Source organism: Camelus ferus, chromosome 2 (assembly GCF_009834535.1).
Source record: "Camelus ferus isolate YT-003-E chromosome 2, BCGSAC_Cfer_1.0, whole genome shotgun sequence".
NCBI lineage: Eukaryota > Metazoa > Chordata > Mammalia > Artiodactyla > Camelidae > Camelus > Camelus ferus.
Window position 1 is genome coordinate 5,677,485 of NC_045697.1, and position 17,624 is coordinate 5,695,108.

Sequence of the window (17,624 nt, forward strand, 5' to 3'; positions counted from 1 at the left end):
GCAGTCACTTTGGATGTGCGCAGTGTTCCTACTCTGTCATCTAAGTGACTTTTTAAATGAGCACTCTGTGCAGAAGCATTCCAAAAACCTCTCTTGCAGATCTTTCTATGCCCACTGTAGTCTAAACATTAAAAAAAAAATCAATATATACAAATACTCTCACTTGAAACCCAGTTTATATTTCTGTGAAGAAAAGCGTCAAACTTAAATAAGCTAAGTAGCAGTGGTTTATTAGTCTTTTGACAGTATAATAGAGAATAAATAACTTAGCCTTAGAGTCACATAGACCTGTGCTCTATTCCAGTTCTGCCCCTCTTAGCCTGTGACCTTGCAGGGGCCTCAGTTTATCTGCACTGCCTGGCACACACGTGGTTGGTCTCAGTACGTGGCAGTCACTGTTGGGAACGTCAGGTGTGCAGTGCGTTGTTGAATACAGATACAGGAAAAAACAGCTCAACGTTGTTCGCTGGACGCTTTTCTCGTTCCCAGTCATCCCCCTTCGTGGTGACTATTCTAGAAAACTACACCTGCCACCTGCCAAAAACCTGTGCTTCAGTCTGGGGGTTAAGAATTCAAGCCTGATAGTTAGAATGCTGGATTCCTTCCAGGCTTCACCCCGTGTGTCCCTGAGCAAATTCTTTGCCCTCTCTCTGACTCAGTTTTCTTAGCTGTAAAACAGGCGTGACAGTGTTACTCACCTCCTGGGGGCTGCTGGGAGAGTTCAGTGAGCTAGTGCGCGCAGAGGTCTTGGGGTCGTGCCCGGCATGTAGTAAACCCTCAAAGAACTTTTCGTTGTTGATTTTTTTAAGTGTCATTGATCTTCTTAAATGGAACTTTTAACAAAGCTTACAAGTACTTAGAAATAAAGTAGAGATTTGTGGCGGGATTGAGTTGGTTCAAGTGTGAGTTATTACTAGTTTGGCAGCAGAAATCCTGTACTTCAGAATCACCAAAATGTTAAAAGAGAGTATAAGATGGCATATTTTAGAAAAATAGTGTTTTATTAAGGAAAATGCCACATATACACTAAAGTAGACAGATAGTTGTAAGGAGCCCACGTATGCACGTGCCCATGTCCAGTTACTGACGCATGACTGATCCTGTTTCCTGTTTCTCTCCACCCCCATATTATGTTGGAGCAAATCCCAGGTATCATATCATTTTATTTATAAATTTTCAGTACCTTTCTAAAAGATAGGGATTTTAAAAACATGATCATAGTACATACTGTTATCACACCTAAAGAAAAATTCTTTTTAATTCCTTAATATCATTAAATATTAAGTGGGAGATTTTTTAAACCAGTGAAGTAACAATATACAGCAGGCATTATAGTGACTTTAATGTCAAATGAAACTAGAAAATACCGACATGTTCATCAGTTTAGGAGGGAGCCTGTGCTCGTACGGCACAATTAGGACTTCAGTTCCAGCTTTGTCGCCGATACTGCTGCTCAGGATTTTGGTTTCTTTCCACTAATTAAAAATCTGTTTCCACAGGGTTGTTGTCAGAATTAAGTGAAATAACCCGCTTAATGTGACTGGTCCGGAGGAGAAAGTAAATATTGCATTCCTTTCCTTTTTCTCTTGTAACTTCAGTTCAATTCTTACTTTAAACCACAGCTTATGTTAGTAATGGAGTCTCTGTTCTTGGTCCACATCCATCCTCTCTGGTGGAGACATATTTCGTATAATTCAGCAGTGTGATCAGAACCACAGCTTGCTGACATGAAAACTCGTCCCTGTGGACCATCAGTCAGATGGAGGGAGGAGCCCCGGCTCCGTGAGGACAGACCACCTCCGTGCAGCACGCTGGACTGCACAGTCTCGGTGGTTCACATGTTGATGCTGCACCTTCTGGATGCACCACACTGACCCTCTAGGCGAGCAATTTGCAAAATAGCCAGCATAGCCCTCTTCGTTTGTTTGTTCACACAGTTAGCTAAGGGCAGTCTTGTGATTCCTTTTTAATATGACTAGGATGTCAGGAGTTACCAGATCTTGAAGCCTTTTCTGTTGGATTTCCTTTTTTCCCTCATTTCCTCCTTCCAACAGTTAGGCGCTACTGGAGATACAAAAATGAATAGGATATAGATCCTGATGTCAAAGAACTTAATTGAAGTCTAGCAGGGGTTACAGGTAAATACTTGTAATGTGGGAAGTGTTCACAGGTATCTGTGAAATACTAAGGGGCGTGTTAGGAAAGGCTTCCTGGAGGAGGTGACATTTAAGCAGAACCTGGAATGATGAGCAGGGGCTCTGCAGGTAGCATGGGATTGGGATTAAGAAGGCTGTTCCAGCAGAGGAGGAGCACTCCCTGGGAATGCTTTCCAGGCTAAACCATGTTGTGGGGCACTTCATGGCCTTGGTCAGAAGAGGGACACACACCATTTTCACAGCTCTATGCCTCTGTGATGGCTCTTCCTCTGCCTGAACCAGCATTCTTAGTTCCAGCCCCATGCTACCTGCAGAGCCTCTGGTCATCCTTCTGCTTTAATGTTACCTCCTCCATGAAGTCCTTGGATCTTGTCACTGACCTGGTCCCACAGACTTTTCCATTGACCCCATCCTTCCTCCTCCTAGACCCCACCTTTTCCCTCCCTCTACTCCCATGTCATTCGATGATATCAAGTCTGAAAGAAATAGACACTAGTTTTAGATCTCGATGGGGCAAATGTACTTTCATTTTGCTCTGATTTCCTTGTCAAACTTGACACTGGAATGGCCTTTCTCCTTGTAGAAGTAAGAAGCTTTCTCTTTAGATACACACATATAAATGATTCTTACCGTGTAAGTGACTGTTTTTAAATTGGCACTATATGTGGAAACATTGAAAATCCAAAGTACACAACTATTCAGCCTCTCTAAAAATCTGAAAGCCTCAGGGGCATATCAGTCTTGTATGAAATATAATATGCTGTCTTTGGCAGTTTATTCTCAAAAATAGGACCGAGCACAACAGTAAACAGATCAAAGCTTGACGAAGAATCTTTGCGAAGATGACGGTAGTCATGTGATTAAACTGTCAAATCAGTCTTTACAAAGCTAACTCTATCATATAACGCTGTTTGGGAACTTAAGTGTGTCTGTTTAGATAAAGATATAGTGACTTTTTTTCTTTATTATTAATTTGTTGTGATTTTTTTGTGTGTATTTATTTTGGGAACCTAGTATAATTTCACAGCTGTCAAATACCTACAGAAATATTAATGCTCATTTATTTCTTTTTAGTCTTGGCATTTGAAATATTTTATACATTATACTTGTATTAAGTATTGAGTTATTAAACTGATGATATTAAGTCAGTAATTACTTAACACCTTAATTTATCAAGAATTTCATTTAGTGAGGAGGGTATAGCTGAAGTGGTAGAGCACATGCTTAGCATGCACAAGGTCCTGGGTTCAATCCCCCGTGCTTCCATTAAAAATTTTTAAAAATAAACAAAAAAAAACCAAGCCTAATTACGCCCCCCCCCCCAAATTTCATTTAACCCTGACCAAACTTCACTTCATTTTAACAAATTGGCTGCAGTGTGTTTTAGAACCAGACTCCCCCTGCCCAGTGCATTGTGCCCCAGCAGCCCCTGCAGGCAGGTGTTGGGAAGGGGATAGAAGCCAGGGAAATGTATTAAACTGAGAGTAATTTGATTAAATCTTGTATGTGATACAGTAAACACCTTGTTTGCACATCTCTTAAATTTTTTCCTCAACAACCTTAAAAGTCAGATTTTAAAATACAGCATAAGTGGAAAATAAGAATGAGAGCATGAGGAGGGCCACTGTGGCGCAGTGGAAGACACGCCGAGCTTGACCCTGAGCCCCACCAGGCACTAACTTGTAACCGCACCATTCACTCGGCTTCGGTGAGGTTCACCTTCCCAAGCTGGGTGATGGGCGCAGTGGCGTCAGTGCCCACAGCAGGGGCACAGGAAAGAACTGGGTCGTGTATGTGGAAGGACCCGCAGAGCCAGGGCTGTCTGGCAGACTCTCAATCATTGTTTTAGTCTGGTGCATAAATTAATATTGTGGCCATACTTAATTTTGTCTTTGATTCATGCTCTTAAGACGCCTGAGGGTACTTTTCTGAACCGTATTTGTTATTAGTCTAGACTCTGGGAAATTTAACTGAACCCCTACTGACCTATCTCCAGACACATGCTGAACATCTCTTTGGTGTGAACACTGTCTTTGTACTTAGACATTTACTCGTATTAACACCTCTGAGCTGCGTGGTGTGCTTGGGCTGCGAGGAGGCTGTGCGGCCCTCCTCGTGTGGGTCATAGCCCCACAGAGAGAGGTGTGCGTGTCACAGTGAAGCCAGGGGACGTGGGTGGGACGCAGAAGTTCTTTTAAGTTCAGAGCAAAGTGAAAATTAGCCTGAGTTGGCCTTGACAGAAGAACTATCATGAGAAAGATGGAAGTTCAGCAGATCCTTCAAGCCTGGGGCTCCATCTCTTTGGAGTAAGTACAAAGGGCTTTAGAGAGAAATTAGCGTGAGCCATGGTCAAAGGACAGGGCAGGCCACCAGCTTAGCCAATCACTGTCTCCTTCTGGAAACACTTTGGTCCCTGTTGTCCTAGTTTTCTTCCTACTTCTTTTTATTTGATTTGTTTCTTAGTCCCTCTGTACTGCTGTGTCTGTTTTGTTCACCCATGGAAGTAGGGAGATGGAGATTTGCTGTGCAGCGATAAATTGTTGCTCTTGAATCTTTCATTTAATTCTGCTCCTCTACATGGGCCCTGTTGATAAACTTGATAGCTACCTTAGAACCCACCCCCTAGAACACTTGGAAGAAGACATGTCTATAAAGTTTTAGGCACAAGACACATAAGGAAAAGGATCGGCCTTTATTGAGCACATGCTGGGTGGTTTCTAGACTTGCACTGTCCCATTGAATCTCAGAGTTCCTTAGAGAGCTCCTCGTCACCGGTCACAGATCACAGCCGTTACACAGGAGGAGGGAACCATCAGTAAGAGACAAAGCCCAGCAAGCTCGTGATTGTGCCAGAGTCTAAAACCAGAGTTGTCCAGTTTGTAGCTTCAGAATCTTTCTACCATGCATTCCATTCTCTATTAGTTTAAAATGTGTTACATGTGAGCGTAAAATAGCTATTTACATAAACCGTTCGCTTTCTTTTCATTGTAGATTTCGCACATTGGCAAACTGAGAGATTTTCTTCTGGAACACAGGAAAGATTATATTAATGCTTATAGGTAAGTATATTTTTGTATCATGATTTTGGTGACTGTTCTTTTCCGTACCTGTATTTCTTTTGAGCTTTTTGTCCTCACTTTTTACTTAATAACTCAGGGTTGTAATGGAGAGGATCAGTTTTGCAGTGAAAAAATATCTGCAGAGCAAAAAGGAGCTCCGCCAGCTGCACCCACGTCCTCAACATCCCCACGTCCCCACAGCAGCACCCCCATTCTGATGCCCCCCTGAGGCAGTGTCTCGGTGTGCGCCAGGTGTGCTGTGAAGCATGCAGAGAGGAACGGGGCAGTTTCTCACCGAGTAAATTCTCACTGAGCAGATGAAGAGGTAATACAAGTCACGTAAAGATGCCATTTTGGAGAGACAAGAGCTCTTGCTGTAGTGTAAGTTTTTATTAGGTCAGTTTTTAAAAAGAGAAAAAGCGTTTTGATCAAGCCTTTCAAAATGGCTTCTGAAATAGACGCCAGTTCTCAAAAGGCACAGGGACGTTGCAGTGCAGGTATGTTGCCTTCTGCTCTCCCCTGACCGGCATCTGCACCTGTCTCTAGTGCGGTGCTTCTGCCGTGGGGCCAGGCTTCAGCGTAGTGTGTAAATGAATGGAAAAGTTGGGTTGGACGTATGCGGTAACATCTTCAGAAGCATCTTTTTAGGATTTCGTCTTATTAAACAAGCATTTTAGCCCTTCAGAAACCTTCTTATCGTAGAGAATATAAAAGAAATCCTCAGGTTTTAAAACAATTTTGTCAATATATGCAAAAATGAAAATATTTCATAGAAGTTCTCTAACAGAAAAAATAATTATATTCCAGGTGAATTTTAAGTAATCTCTACCACTTTGTCTACTTTATACTTTTAAGTGTATTTCATTTCCATACTAGAAGTATTATTCTAATGCTTAGTACCAAGACCTTAAAGTTCTCAGTTAAAATAGTTGATCAACACTAGATGGCAGTGTAAATTTTATTTCTGAAGGTGTGTATGTATATCAGATATCAATTTTATAGCTCATAAAAATGGAAGCTCCACTCATTTTGGAAAACTTAATAAAACTGATACGAGTCTGTCAGTTTTCAGCTCCTTGTTTTGTTTTGCTTTGTTTTGTTTTCCTTGTGAGAAATTCCAAATCTTATTTAGTACAGTCTTTAAGATTTTAGCATTTATAGGAATATACTGAAAACATCTCTTTATGTCTATAACTTGTCTGAAAAGTGATTTCACATCTTTAATGAAAGATTATCAATATAACAGCAGATTATCATGTTTTAAATACAGCAACACACATGCAAAAATCAATATGAAGTCATTAATCTAGTCAGAATGAAGACCTGGAGGCCAAAAATTGTCCAGAGTGAATTTTTTTGTAATAACATTCTTTTTACAAATCTGTTTGTGCAGTTCTGAAATAATCAGTCCTAAGGACACACCAAATTATACTGTTCAGCTCCTTTCTCTAGTACATGACAACTGAGGTTAAATAAGTGGGTGTGGAGATCTTTCATGGGAATCCATTACTAACCTCCCTTTGCCTTGAGAAGGTATCCAGCTGGGAGAATGCTTTAACTGTTGGTTTAGTTCAAGCCACCCTGTTCCCTTATTAGCCATGAGAACCTAAGAAAGTCATTTAATCTGTAAAACGCTATGTTTGCCTCTAAACCAGGGATCAGCAAACTGTCACAGCCAGCAGGTCAAGCCCAGCCTGTTTTTATACAGCCTATGAGCTGAGAATAGTTTTTACATTTTTTAACTGCTGGGGAAAAATAATAATAATAATAATAATAATAATAATAATAATAATAATAATAATAATAATAATAATAATAATAATATTTTACCACGTAAGAAAATTATACAAAGTTCAGATTTTGGTGTCTATTATAAATAAAGTTGATTGGAACACCGCCACGCCCACTCATTTGTATGTCATCGGTGGCTGCTTTTATGCCACCATAGCAGGGTGGAGTGGCCGTGACGGGCTCCATGGCCCTCAGGTCACATATGTTTTCTATCTGGCCCTTTCCAGAAACAGTGTGAGAAGCCCTGCTGTAAACACTGGGGCTGACGATCACTTGCCAGCTTGTTAGGAGACTCAAACAGGACAGCATGATTGACATGCAGTGCAGACAGGAAAAAAGCAATGGATTTATAAGAAGATTATTATATAAAACAGGTGCTGTGCTGTCACTTTGCAGTGGTTTTAACCTTTTGACTCTAATGCCAATATTAAGGCATTTCTCCAGGAACAGCACAGCTCAGCTCCCACGTTGTTTCAGCGTCCCCAGACTGCCACGGTGTGGGCTGCTCTGAGCCGTTTGCTCTCCTGTTGCTCTCAGGACAGCGGGCAGCTGGCCTGTGCCTCCCCTTCTCCCAGCTGCCCTGGCGGCACATGCTGGGACCAAGGACCAGGGCCCCCGGGGCCTGGCCCCCCCTGCCACTTCCTGGCGATGTGGCTGGGGCGTCAGCAGAACTCGAGCTGCTGAGGCTTTCTTAGTCTTGACCAGTCCATCACCCCATTACAGAAACTCAGCCTTGCACTCATTTTCCCAGTTGCAGTTCATTGCCAACCAGTGTGCTCTGAGTTTTACTCCTACCCCTGTTTTGGTTCCTTTGAAAGAGCAGGGCTTTGGGGTCAGTCACACCTGAGTTCTAGTCTCAGTTCTGCCAAGTGTTAATCATGTCAGTGTGTACAGCTCACTTCACATCTTTGTGCTTGGTTTTTTTGTTCGTTTGTTTTTAAATAAAATGTAGATAGTGTTCTTCTGAGGATTAGATGAGATGTGTGTGAGAGTTCCTGGCACAGGCAAGTTCCTTGGTGGATGGTGACTGACTTGGAACCCATTTGACCTGTGATGCAGTTGCAGCAGTTGGTCACTTGATAAAGAAAGCACCTCTGTTTCCTGCCAGAAGTGGGAGGGAGGGAGAGAAAGAGGAAGGATGCCAGAGTCAGCTCAGCCCGACAGGGACAGATGTGTTCTCACTTTTATCACAGATGAATCCAGGGTGGCAGGCAGAGGTTAGGTCTGCGGGTGGGTGGCCACGCTGAAGGCTCCTGAGTTAGACAGATGCACTCAGCCGTTACTGCCACTGAGCGGTCACTGCCCCGGAGCACAGAGAGCAGGGGCAGGCCCCTTATGGCACATGAGAGAGAGAGGAACAGAGCGGAAGTTCTGCTGTCAGTGTCAGTAAGCAGATCCCAGAGGAGAGGACAGAGAGAAAGGAGCCTGGCTCGACGTGTGTTCATGCCGATGCCCGTTCCTCCTGCCAGGCTGCCGACCAGAGAAGTCCCTGCTCCCCAGGGGAGGGGCAGGGCGCAGGAGGCTGAAGGAGGTTAGGTGTCACATGGGAAACTTGAAACTAGGGAATAAACATTCCCCTCTGGGCCTACACTCTCTCCTGGTGGGGAAAGGTCACTCTTATCTTCTCCCATCAAGTTCTCCCTCCCCAAGGGAGACTGTTTAAAGCCTTTCTTTCTTTTTTTTTTTTTTTTACTGCTCTGCCTCCCGATGAACGTGCTTTCCTTGGCCTGTTCTTGGGAACGTCTGGAGGGAGCATGATCGCGGAATTGAGAGAAATGATGCCTTTGGACCCATAAGTCTGTGTGAGTTTGACATAATTAGGAAGCTGTAATTTTTTCCATAACGTCGAGCTCAGACTTTATTGACCCATTTAATTTTTTTTAATAATGGCATTTTACTAGAGCAGAACAGCGTGCAACCTAGGTAGCCTCTGGCTGGATCTCTTGAATGATTTTAATTAAAAATAATTTCTCCACTTCTGGTGGATGTACCTTTTCCTCAGTATCCTGGCAACAAAACAATACCACTTAGGGGCAAAACTTTCTTCCTTTCTGTTGTTGTTACTAATAGAATAATCATACTGTCAATGTCCAATTTAAAGGTTAATATATAGTGGATCCTAAAGGAACCTCACCTTTTAATTGAGTAATCAGTTTTATGAAATTAACCTTTAGACCTTTTCAATTTTACTGAGCTGAGTTTCCATTAAGTCAAAATAGAGTAGGAGGACATTAATCTAATGTTCTTGGAATTAGTCTTTCATGGGCCTGCACCCTCCACGGGGCGCATATTCACTTGAAAGCACGTACCTTTCTTACTGGTGTGTCCCTGACCCCTTTAGCCTCCATTTCCCGTGAGACGGTTCTGTTAGGGGCAGCACAAGGCTCTGGCCACTCTGTGCCCTCTCACACTCCTCCCGCCTCCACTGCCTGGGGGTTGGGAGGAGGGATCAAGCCTGCTTGCCCGGCCCCTCCTCCTCTCCTTTGGGTCTTCTACCTCAGGCGGAGTACGTTCTGTTAGGGTTACCATGTTAAACCAAAGTAGTTAAGAAACCAAGGCACGGGGGAGAGTGGGGATAGGGGCTCCTGCTCTTTCTGTCTCTTCAGGTTTCACGAGGGGAGGACCATCCCTCCCCAGGAACCCGTGGGCGTCCTTCTCTCCTTCTAGTTCTCCCCCAGAAAATGCGGGTGCTGGGGCTGGGCTGGGGGAGGTGCCACACCAGGGGAGGAAGGAGACTGGCCTCATGGTTGGCGCTGAGAAGAGGCCTCTTCTCCTGAGGAGGCTCTGTCGTCGGGATGGGTGCATTCCCTGCCCATCTGCACCTTACCTTTTCTGGGGAAGCTTCTGGAAGGGGGGCGCCTGCAGGTCTTGGGGGCGGAGGAGGGAAGGGACCTGTTAAGGAGCACAGTTGGAGCTGTGTATCGAGCCTGTTCAGGTCATCCTCATGCATTAAGTGAGGTCTTTCACAGTATTTGATTATTGATGTAGTGGTTTATCAGTCTACTAAGTTTGGTGTTGCTCGTGATGATGGGGATACACTAGGGATCAAACAAACGTCCCCACCTTCGTGGAACTTATATTTTTAGGGGGAAGATAGACAAGAAACAAAATAAATGAGTGAAATATATAGACTGTTAGAGCAGGATAAATGCTTTTGGGGGAGGGGAGAAGGGGAAATAGACAATGTCAGGGAGGATGCAGGTTTATGAAGATAGCTTAGAGAAGCCTCACTAAGAGGGGGACATTGAGCAAACACCTAAAAGAAGTGCTCAGTGTGTATAGATAATCAGGGAAAGAACATTCCAGAAGAAGACAGCCAGCAAGTGTAAAAGTCCTGATGGAGGAGTATGTCTAGAATGTTCAGGGAACAGCAAGGAGGCTAGTGTGGCTGGAGCAGGAGGGAGCGGGTGAGGGTAGTGGAAGACAAGCTCAGAGAGGGGGCAGGAGTGAGATCTTATAGGTCATCTAAAGGGTATTGGAGCTCTTGTAAGGGCCTCGGCTTTGACCCCTAGGTGGGAAGCACTGGCAGGTCTGTGCAGGGATCTGTACTAACTTTGTAGCGGGGTCAGTGAGGCTGTTGTGCTGGAATAAACTGAGGAGGGCCAAGGCAGAAGCAGCGTGCAAGCTGGGGCCACGGTTATAGTCCTGGGGTTGGGGGTTATCAAGGGCCCGGACCAGAGAGGTCAGCAGAGGATGACAACAAGAGCTCAGAGTCTGAAACTATTTTGAAGGTAGAGCCAACAAGATTTGTTGATGGATTAGATGTGAGCTGGGAGGGAAAGGGGTGTCAGGATGACTCCAGGTCTGGGGCCTGAGTGGCTGGAAGGAAGTTGCCATCAGCACAGGTGGGGAGGCTGCGGCAGGAGCCCAGGTGAGGGGAGCTGTCAGGAGCTTGGCGTGGGGCATATTTGCAACGCGGATTAAACATCTGAATGGAGACAGTGAGCCAGCAGTTAGATATATGTGTCTGAAGTTCAAGGAGAGGTCCAGGCTGAAGGTATAAATCTGGAACTTGTCAGTGTAAAACTGGTATATGCACTGCCAAAAAAAAAAAAAGGGGGGGTGCCATGAGCCTAGATGGACTCACCAAGGGAGCAGTGTAGATGGTGAAGCAGTTCAGGGACTGAGCCATGAACTCTCCGTGGTTATATGGTGGGAGGGTAAGAGGTGTCAACAAGAAGCATGAAAACAAGCAGCCACGGGGGCAGGAGGGGGTACCGGAGAGTGTTGTTGGGGATGACAGAGGAGGGAGGGACCTGAGGGGAGGGCTGAGCCCTGTGGGGGTCCTTGGTGACCTTGGGGAGTGGGGGTAACAGTGGAGCGATGAGGGTAAAAGCCTGCTTGGATTGGGTCAAGGGAGAATGGTCAGGGAGGCGGAGACCTGGGGTGTAAGCTTCTTGGAGAAGTTTTGCTGAAAAGTGGGGAGAAATTGGACAGTAGCTAGTAGGAGATACAGATTTGAAGGGTTTTGTTTTTTTGTTTTCTAAGTTGGGAGAAATAACAGCAAGATTGTATGAGGCTAGGAAAGATTCCGTAGACGGGAAAAGTTGATTTTATAAGGAACTAATACGTGTAGTGTTCACTGCGTGCCAAACACATCTGGGCACTGTGTTCACGTATTCATTCTTTTGGGGTGGATGGTGCAGGAGAGAGAAAGAATTGCTGGGACCAACCCAGTGCCCGGGTGGAGGGGGCGTGGCTGGGAGGTGGGCACTTTATCCTCTGTCGCTGGAGAGAAAGTATTGGCTGTGGGCCCCTTGAAAGTGAGGTGGGGAGGTGGGGTGGGAAGAGCTTGGAGGCGTTCTCAGAAAACACAGTTACAGCTGATGCTGCAGATGGGGAAGGAGAGCTTGGAGGCGTGAGGAGGGAGAAGACATGAAATAGCCATCTAGGACTGCGGGAAAGCAGATGCAGCAGGGAGGTGCAGTGTAGTTGCCACCCCCTTAGGGAGCCACTTGTCATTCGTCATTGTGTAAAGCCAGTATTTTGATCTCTGTCTGTTTGATTCCCACTTGATCCTAAACTCAGCTGGACAGTGAGCTGGTAACTGTACTGCTGTATGTCACAGTGACTTTTCCCTTCGTAGAGTAGGGAGCTTCAGAAAGCAATCTTATTACTTAAAAATCTCCTTTAGCTTCTCTAGATTTTATCACAAAATGGTTAGAAGACCATTTGCCCTGGTTTCTTTTCTTAAAATAAAGTGTCAGTCGTGGAACACTTAGTCTCAAGAACGTTACTTCTGCCCTTTTAAATTGCATTGTGAGGACAAGTGTTAGTAGCAGTTCCTTTCCTTCATATTTCCAGTTCTTTCTCCTCTTCCTTGTGTCTTTGTTTCTGTTATTATCTCTTGCTCACCCAGGACCCAGATCCCAGGGTCTGATGGTGCTTTGCCTCCAGTATCTATTCTGTTCCTGACGATTCTTACATCTCAGACCCATTGCCTCTTTTCAGTCTCCTGCCACCACCCGCATTCTGCCATTGCTCCTATCTCAAATTTTAGTTCAACAGAAAATCACTAGCACCTACATGTTATGTTGCATGGTGCTAAGGGTACAGTGATGAGGAAGGCAGGATTCTCTGCCTGTTTTTGACAACCTGTCGCCTGATCTTCCCCCTCTGTTCCAGCTAACGTGGTGTTGCCACGTTTATCTCCATCACGTTCTGCCCTTCCATTGGCTACAGAATAAAAGACCTTCAACGAGCACAGAGGCCCACCAAGAACCCATCACTTCTGCCTGACCTGTGCTCAGCCAGACTGAACCTCCGGTGCTTTTCCAGACAGGCTCCCTCTCCCCTGGTTCCATCCTGTCACTTATGTTTCTGCTCTCGTCTCCCAATGGCCACGTCCCGCCTTTCAAGATTTAGTTCGTAGATCACCTTCCTTCCGATTAGCTAGTGGGGAATAAGCACCCCCTCTTCTGAGCTCTCCTGCCTTTCATGACACAGGAGCTGCCTTAGGTGGTTCAGAGCATGCAGCCAGGAGCCTTGGTTCAAATCCCCGCTCTGCTGATTATTAGCTGTGTGACCTTGGCAAGTGATTTAATCTCTCTGTGTCTCAGAGCATAAAATGGAAATTATAACAGTACCCACCTCATAAAATTTTGATAATTAACTGGGTAAATATGTGTGAGGTACTTGAAACAGTGAATTAGTGTTGGTGTCCGTGCATGGAGAGTGTTCTATAACCGTTACCTGTGTCCATGTGTATGTACATAAACCTGTGGATGTTACCTGTTGTCATACAGTCTGTTGAGAGCAGGGTCTGTATTTTGTTCGTGTGTTTAGCCCAGACATTAACAGACATGTACCTTGGGCAAGGCATATACTTGCTCGTATTTAATGTTTATAGCAAAAATGAGATTGTAGTCTTCAACTTTTATCCATGCCTTTGCAGTAACTTTTGGAATGGAGTCTAAAATAATTTACATTATTCTTCTCTATTCTCAGGAAGTATCTAGTTGCATATTAAATTAATAAACAGAATGTCAGTGCTATTTTATAATTTTGAACTTGCCCTTTCTTAACATACTAATCAACCAAATAATTTTTAAAAGCCGATTCCTTTCCATTTCTGAATCATTGAATAGACTTACTCCTCTGGTTTTTTTCCTCCTTTCTCCCTGAAGTAAATTGACTAATCCAAGCCTATACCTAAATAGTCTCCTTTAATTGAATCTAAAATTTAGATAAATTGAGTTCTGTAATAAAATTATTCCTCTGTACATCATAAAGGGAATAAAATTAAAGTTTGAGAAAGTTATGTATGCATGTCCTATGAGAATATACATTTTGGAATTATTTGCCAGATGGTTAACCTTTTCAAAACAGTAATAATTGTATTATCGTGAGACTTAATTTGGGGCTGTGTCATTGGCAAGCATTCATTACTTTTGATGCATGTGTTTCAATGCCCATTACATAGCTGTGCTGTTCTTCAAATGTCACAGAAGAGTCCGAGTTTGACCCCTTCTTCAGGCTGCTGTCTCCTCATCTGTTGTATCCTAAACGTTGCATGCCATCTTCAACCCCACACCTTACCATCTTTCCTTCCACATCGGGCCCTCTTCTGTGCTCTGTGTCCTAGGCTTCCCTGCACTTACCTCCCGACCCAGGCAGCCCCTGTGACCCATGAGCTCTCGCTCAGATCTGCTCTGCCTCCTCTCCCCACCAACATGGCCTTACCTCTTCATCGGTGCCTGGATGCTCAGTGCCCTCCTAACTAGGGTCTGATTTCATCCACCTCCAGGCCAGCTACCACAGAGGACCCCATGCAAAATGCAGATTCTCCTGTTTAAAATCCTCCAGTGACTACACCAGCCAGCAGTCCCCAACTTCTGCACTGCAGGGACTCCTTGCTGACTGATAGTGGCGTATTTGTATTTTGTATGATTGTTGTATTTGGGGGAACCTATTGATACTGGAGAAACAGCTATTGCAGATTCAGTAGCAATTCTAAATAAATGTGTACTTATAATACCACCTGCATTCCTTTGAAAAATAGTGTAGACATAAGCTAGACACATTCAGTGCGGAAACGCTGACTGTATGCATGTGATATGCTGCCCCTTGAGATAAATCGAGATTCCAGAGGTCCACAGCTAGGATGCTTGTCTGCAGGGACCACCTGGTTTACGTCTGTTTTCCCTTTCACTCTCATATGTGGCCTGTCATCAGTCAGACATTATATGGTCATTCCATCCATGCCCTGCAGGTTGAGGATTTGGAGCAAGTCTTCTCCCACTGTCTCCCGTGTGGAGAGTGTTCCTCTCTGCCTGACCAGCAGCTCCCCTGCGTGAACTGACCACTCCCTGCTTGGGTTCCACTGTCTGCTTCCAGACCAGCACCATCCACCACAGTTCCTTGTGCTTCTTGTGTCTGTGCCAGTCTCCTCTGTGGTGCAGAACCCACTTAACTTTAAACCCCCAGCCCCTGCCACAGTGCCTGGCATACTGGAGTTAGTATACTAGTGACTGAATGAATGAATCGTGGGGATTAATAAGTAAATGAGATACACGTAAGGCACTGAGAACAGTGTCTGGTGCACTCTACATGCTCAGCCAGTTGTTAGCATACCTACTGTGCGTCGGACAGCAGTTTAGATATTGGGGAAACAGAAATGAATGAGACAAAGTCCCTGCTTTCATGAAGCTTGTGTTCTCCTGGGAGGAGATGGATGTTATTATTTTAGAGGAAAAGTGTAGCCAGGTGAGGAAGAGATAGTCGGGGTGGAGCAGTGTGATTTGAGAGCCCCAGCCCTCCCATCACAAAGCAGAGTGTTGGGGGTGGCTTTGAGCTGAGAGAGGACAACATGATCCCTGGCGCAGGCACGAAGCATCACTGAGGGCGGGAGCTGGCACAGCACCGAGAGGGGTCAGGCCGGGAGCGGGTCCCGCGTGCGTCTGGCTGACGCGGGACAGCAGGGGAGGGGGGACAAAGTGAAGTGAAGAGGGTGCGTGGCAGGAAGTGTGGTCACAGCTGGCGGTTGGGAATATAGGACTTGATATTTTATTCTCAGAATGAGGACGGGCGGCTCCCGGGGCTGGTGGGGCGAAATGGAATGATTATCTAAGGTCCCTTCGAACTTGGTATTTTGTGATGCTGTGTCTCAGCTGTAGTGTCCAGAGTGTAGTCACCGTTCATAGTAATGCTGCCACGCCTGCCCACGTGTTACAAAAACAAGCAAAGTGATGTAACTGCAGTGTTTTGAGCATCAGGGTGCAGCGTTACTGAAAGTGAGCACCCTTACTCGTTCGGTGACTTTAGAGTTTGTTTAGCTTACTATCAGGGGAAATGAAAAGTTTCTAAAAGCTCTTTTACTCAGTTTTGAAGACTGTCAACATGGGGAAAATGGCCCCCGAGACAGCTCTGCACATATGTCTCCAGAGCCTCCAGTGTCCCCACCTCACCTTCCATGCAGCTCCCGGGGTGCTTGTGTGGGAATCTGATTGTGTCCCTGTGCTGTGTGACAGCCTTCGGTAGCTGCCCCATTGTCCTCCAGGCCCGTGTGCGCCGGCCCTGACGCTGCTCTCGGCCCCCCTCACCCTCCGCTGGCCTGGCCTGGTCCCGTCTGGTCTGCAGGAAGCTTTTTTTACGTGTTGGTTCCACTATCCGGAGTATTCTCTCACCTCTTAGCCTGGCCGGGTGCCCCTCATCCCTCACATCTCAGCTTAAACGTCACTCCTCTGGGAGCCTCGTTCTTCCCTGGCGCCCCGCCCAGATGCCATACAGGGTCATTTGCTGCTGCCCTTTGATTGTATCCTCTCTCTGTCTGTTAGCCACGTCGTGTCTGAATATGGGAGGATGACAGACACAGAGCGAGACCAGATAGACCAGGATGCTCAGACGTTCATGAGGACCTGCTCGGAAGCCATCCAGCAGCTCAGAGCACAAGGTGAAGTGCTTGGAAAGACGCCGGCAGCCTGCTGCCACCAGTCACGTGCTCATGTCAGACTCGCTGGCCCAGCCAGCTAAAGCTCTCTTCTGTGTCCTTATTTAGAGTTATATTTAAAACTTAAAAATTCTTCTTTTCCTGATTAATGTTTTGCCTAAGCTGTTAAAAGTAATGAAAAAGCCATGATTCAAGTTAAGTAAATGGGAAGAGAGGTGGAAGGGATGGCTCCAGACAGAACCAAAAATTTTCCAAGGGCCAGGGTCAGAGAGCATAGATCGTATGTGGAAGCATGTGCATGCCTGCATCTGGGGTGGCATCGAGCTGGGCAGCTGGCGTTGGCATGCATATGAGGGTGGAAGGGGGTGCCCTAGACCCTCCACCAAGAGCAGTAAAGCAGACTGCAGTCTCAGACCCTCACGGTCAAGAGGGAGGAGCCATGGCTGCACCTGTACCCACCCCAGCTCCACCATCTTCTGGCCTCGGGCGAGTCACTTAATCGCCCGGGTCCCAGTTTCTTCATCTATAAAATGGAGACAATTGTATGATACATGTCTTCGGGTTGTTAGGAGAATTAAGTCCTCATAGCATCCTTAGAACCACAGCCAGCATTGGGATTATTATCGCCATCGTGCTTCCATCAGTGTTTACTTCCCACTGAGGCACTGCGGTGGCTTCCCAGGGTGCGTGTCTTCCTGGAGTCGGTTTTAGTTGGCTTGGGCAGGTGGAGGCTCCATCAACACAGCATGGAGTCCCCGGGCCAGCTGCTCCTGTGCTTGACGCAGACTTTTGTTGGGAAGCTTCCATTAGAGCCCTGATGGGCCACCCAGACAGTTGGGTGCAAACTATAGTCATTCTTGCCGAAGAAACACTCATACACACAAAGTTTTGTGTAATTTCATGAACTCCTCACATGCGTCTCAGGTCGGGAAGCCCTGTGGTAAAAGTAAATCCTGCCCCCGACCCTGCAGGACATTCATTGAGATAACCTAGAACATGCATGAATGTTAATAAAACGAGGAAGTGAGCACCAGACCACGTGACCTTGGGCTACTTACTGGTTCTGAACGTTAGTTTCTTCCGGTGTGAATCAGGCATACTCATAACTGCCTTTTGGATCGTTTGGATCATTAGCAGTAGTTTATGTAAAGTCCGAGCAGAGGGCCTGCACGTGACAGGTTCTCAGTCTCTCGTGAGTGGGAGCTGTCCTACCAGATAACTGGCACAGAC

At 45.7% G+C, this 17,624-nt stretch overlaps 1 protein-coding gene across 3 annotated transcripts in view; it reads left to right on the forward strand.

Annotated features, from left to right (window-relative positions):
* The window catches only part of STX18 (syntaxin 18), a 111,515-nt gene that overhangs the window by 62,489 nt on the left and 31,402 nt on the right, over positions 1–17,624 (forward strand). For all 3 annotated transcript variants that reach the window (XM_032493879.1, XM_032493885.1, XM_032493883.1), the window contains 2 exons: positions 5,148–5,215; positions 16,282–16,397. In XM_032493879.1, the coding sequence (XP_032349770.1) occupies positions 5,148–5,215; positions 16,282–16,397 (184 nt within the window). The remainder of the gene's footprint in view (positions 1–5,147; positions 5,216–16,281; positions 16,398–17,624) is intronic.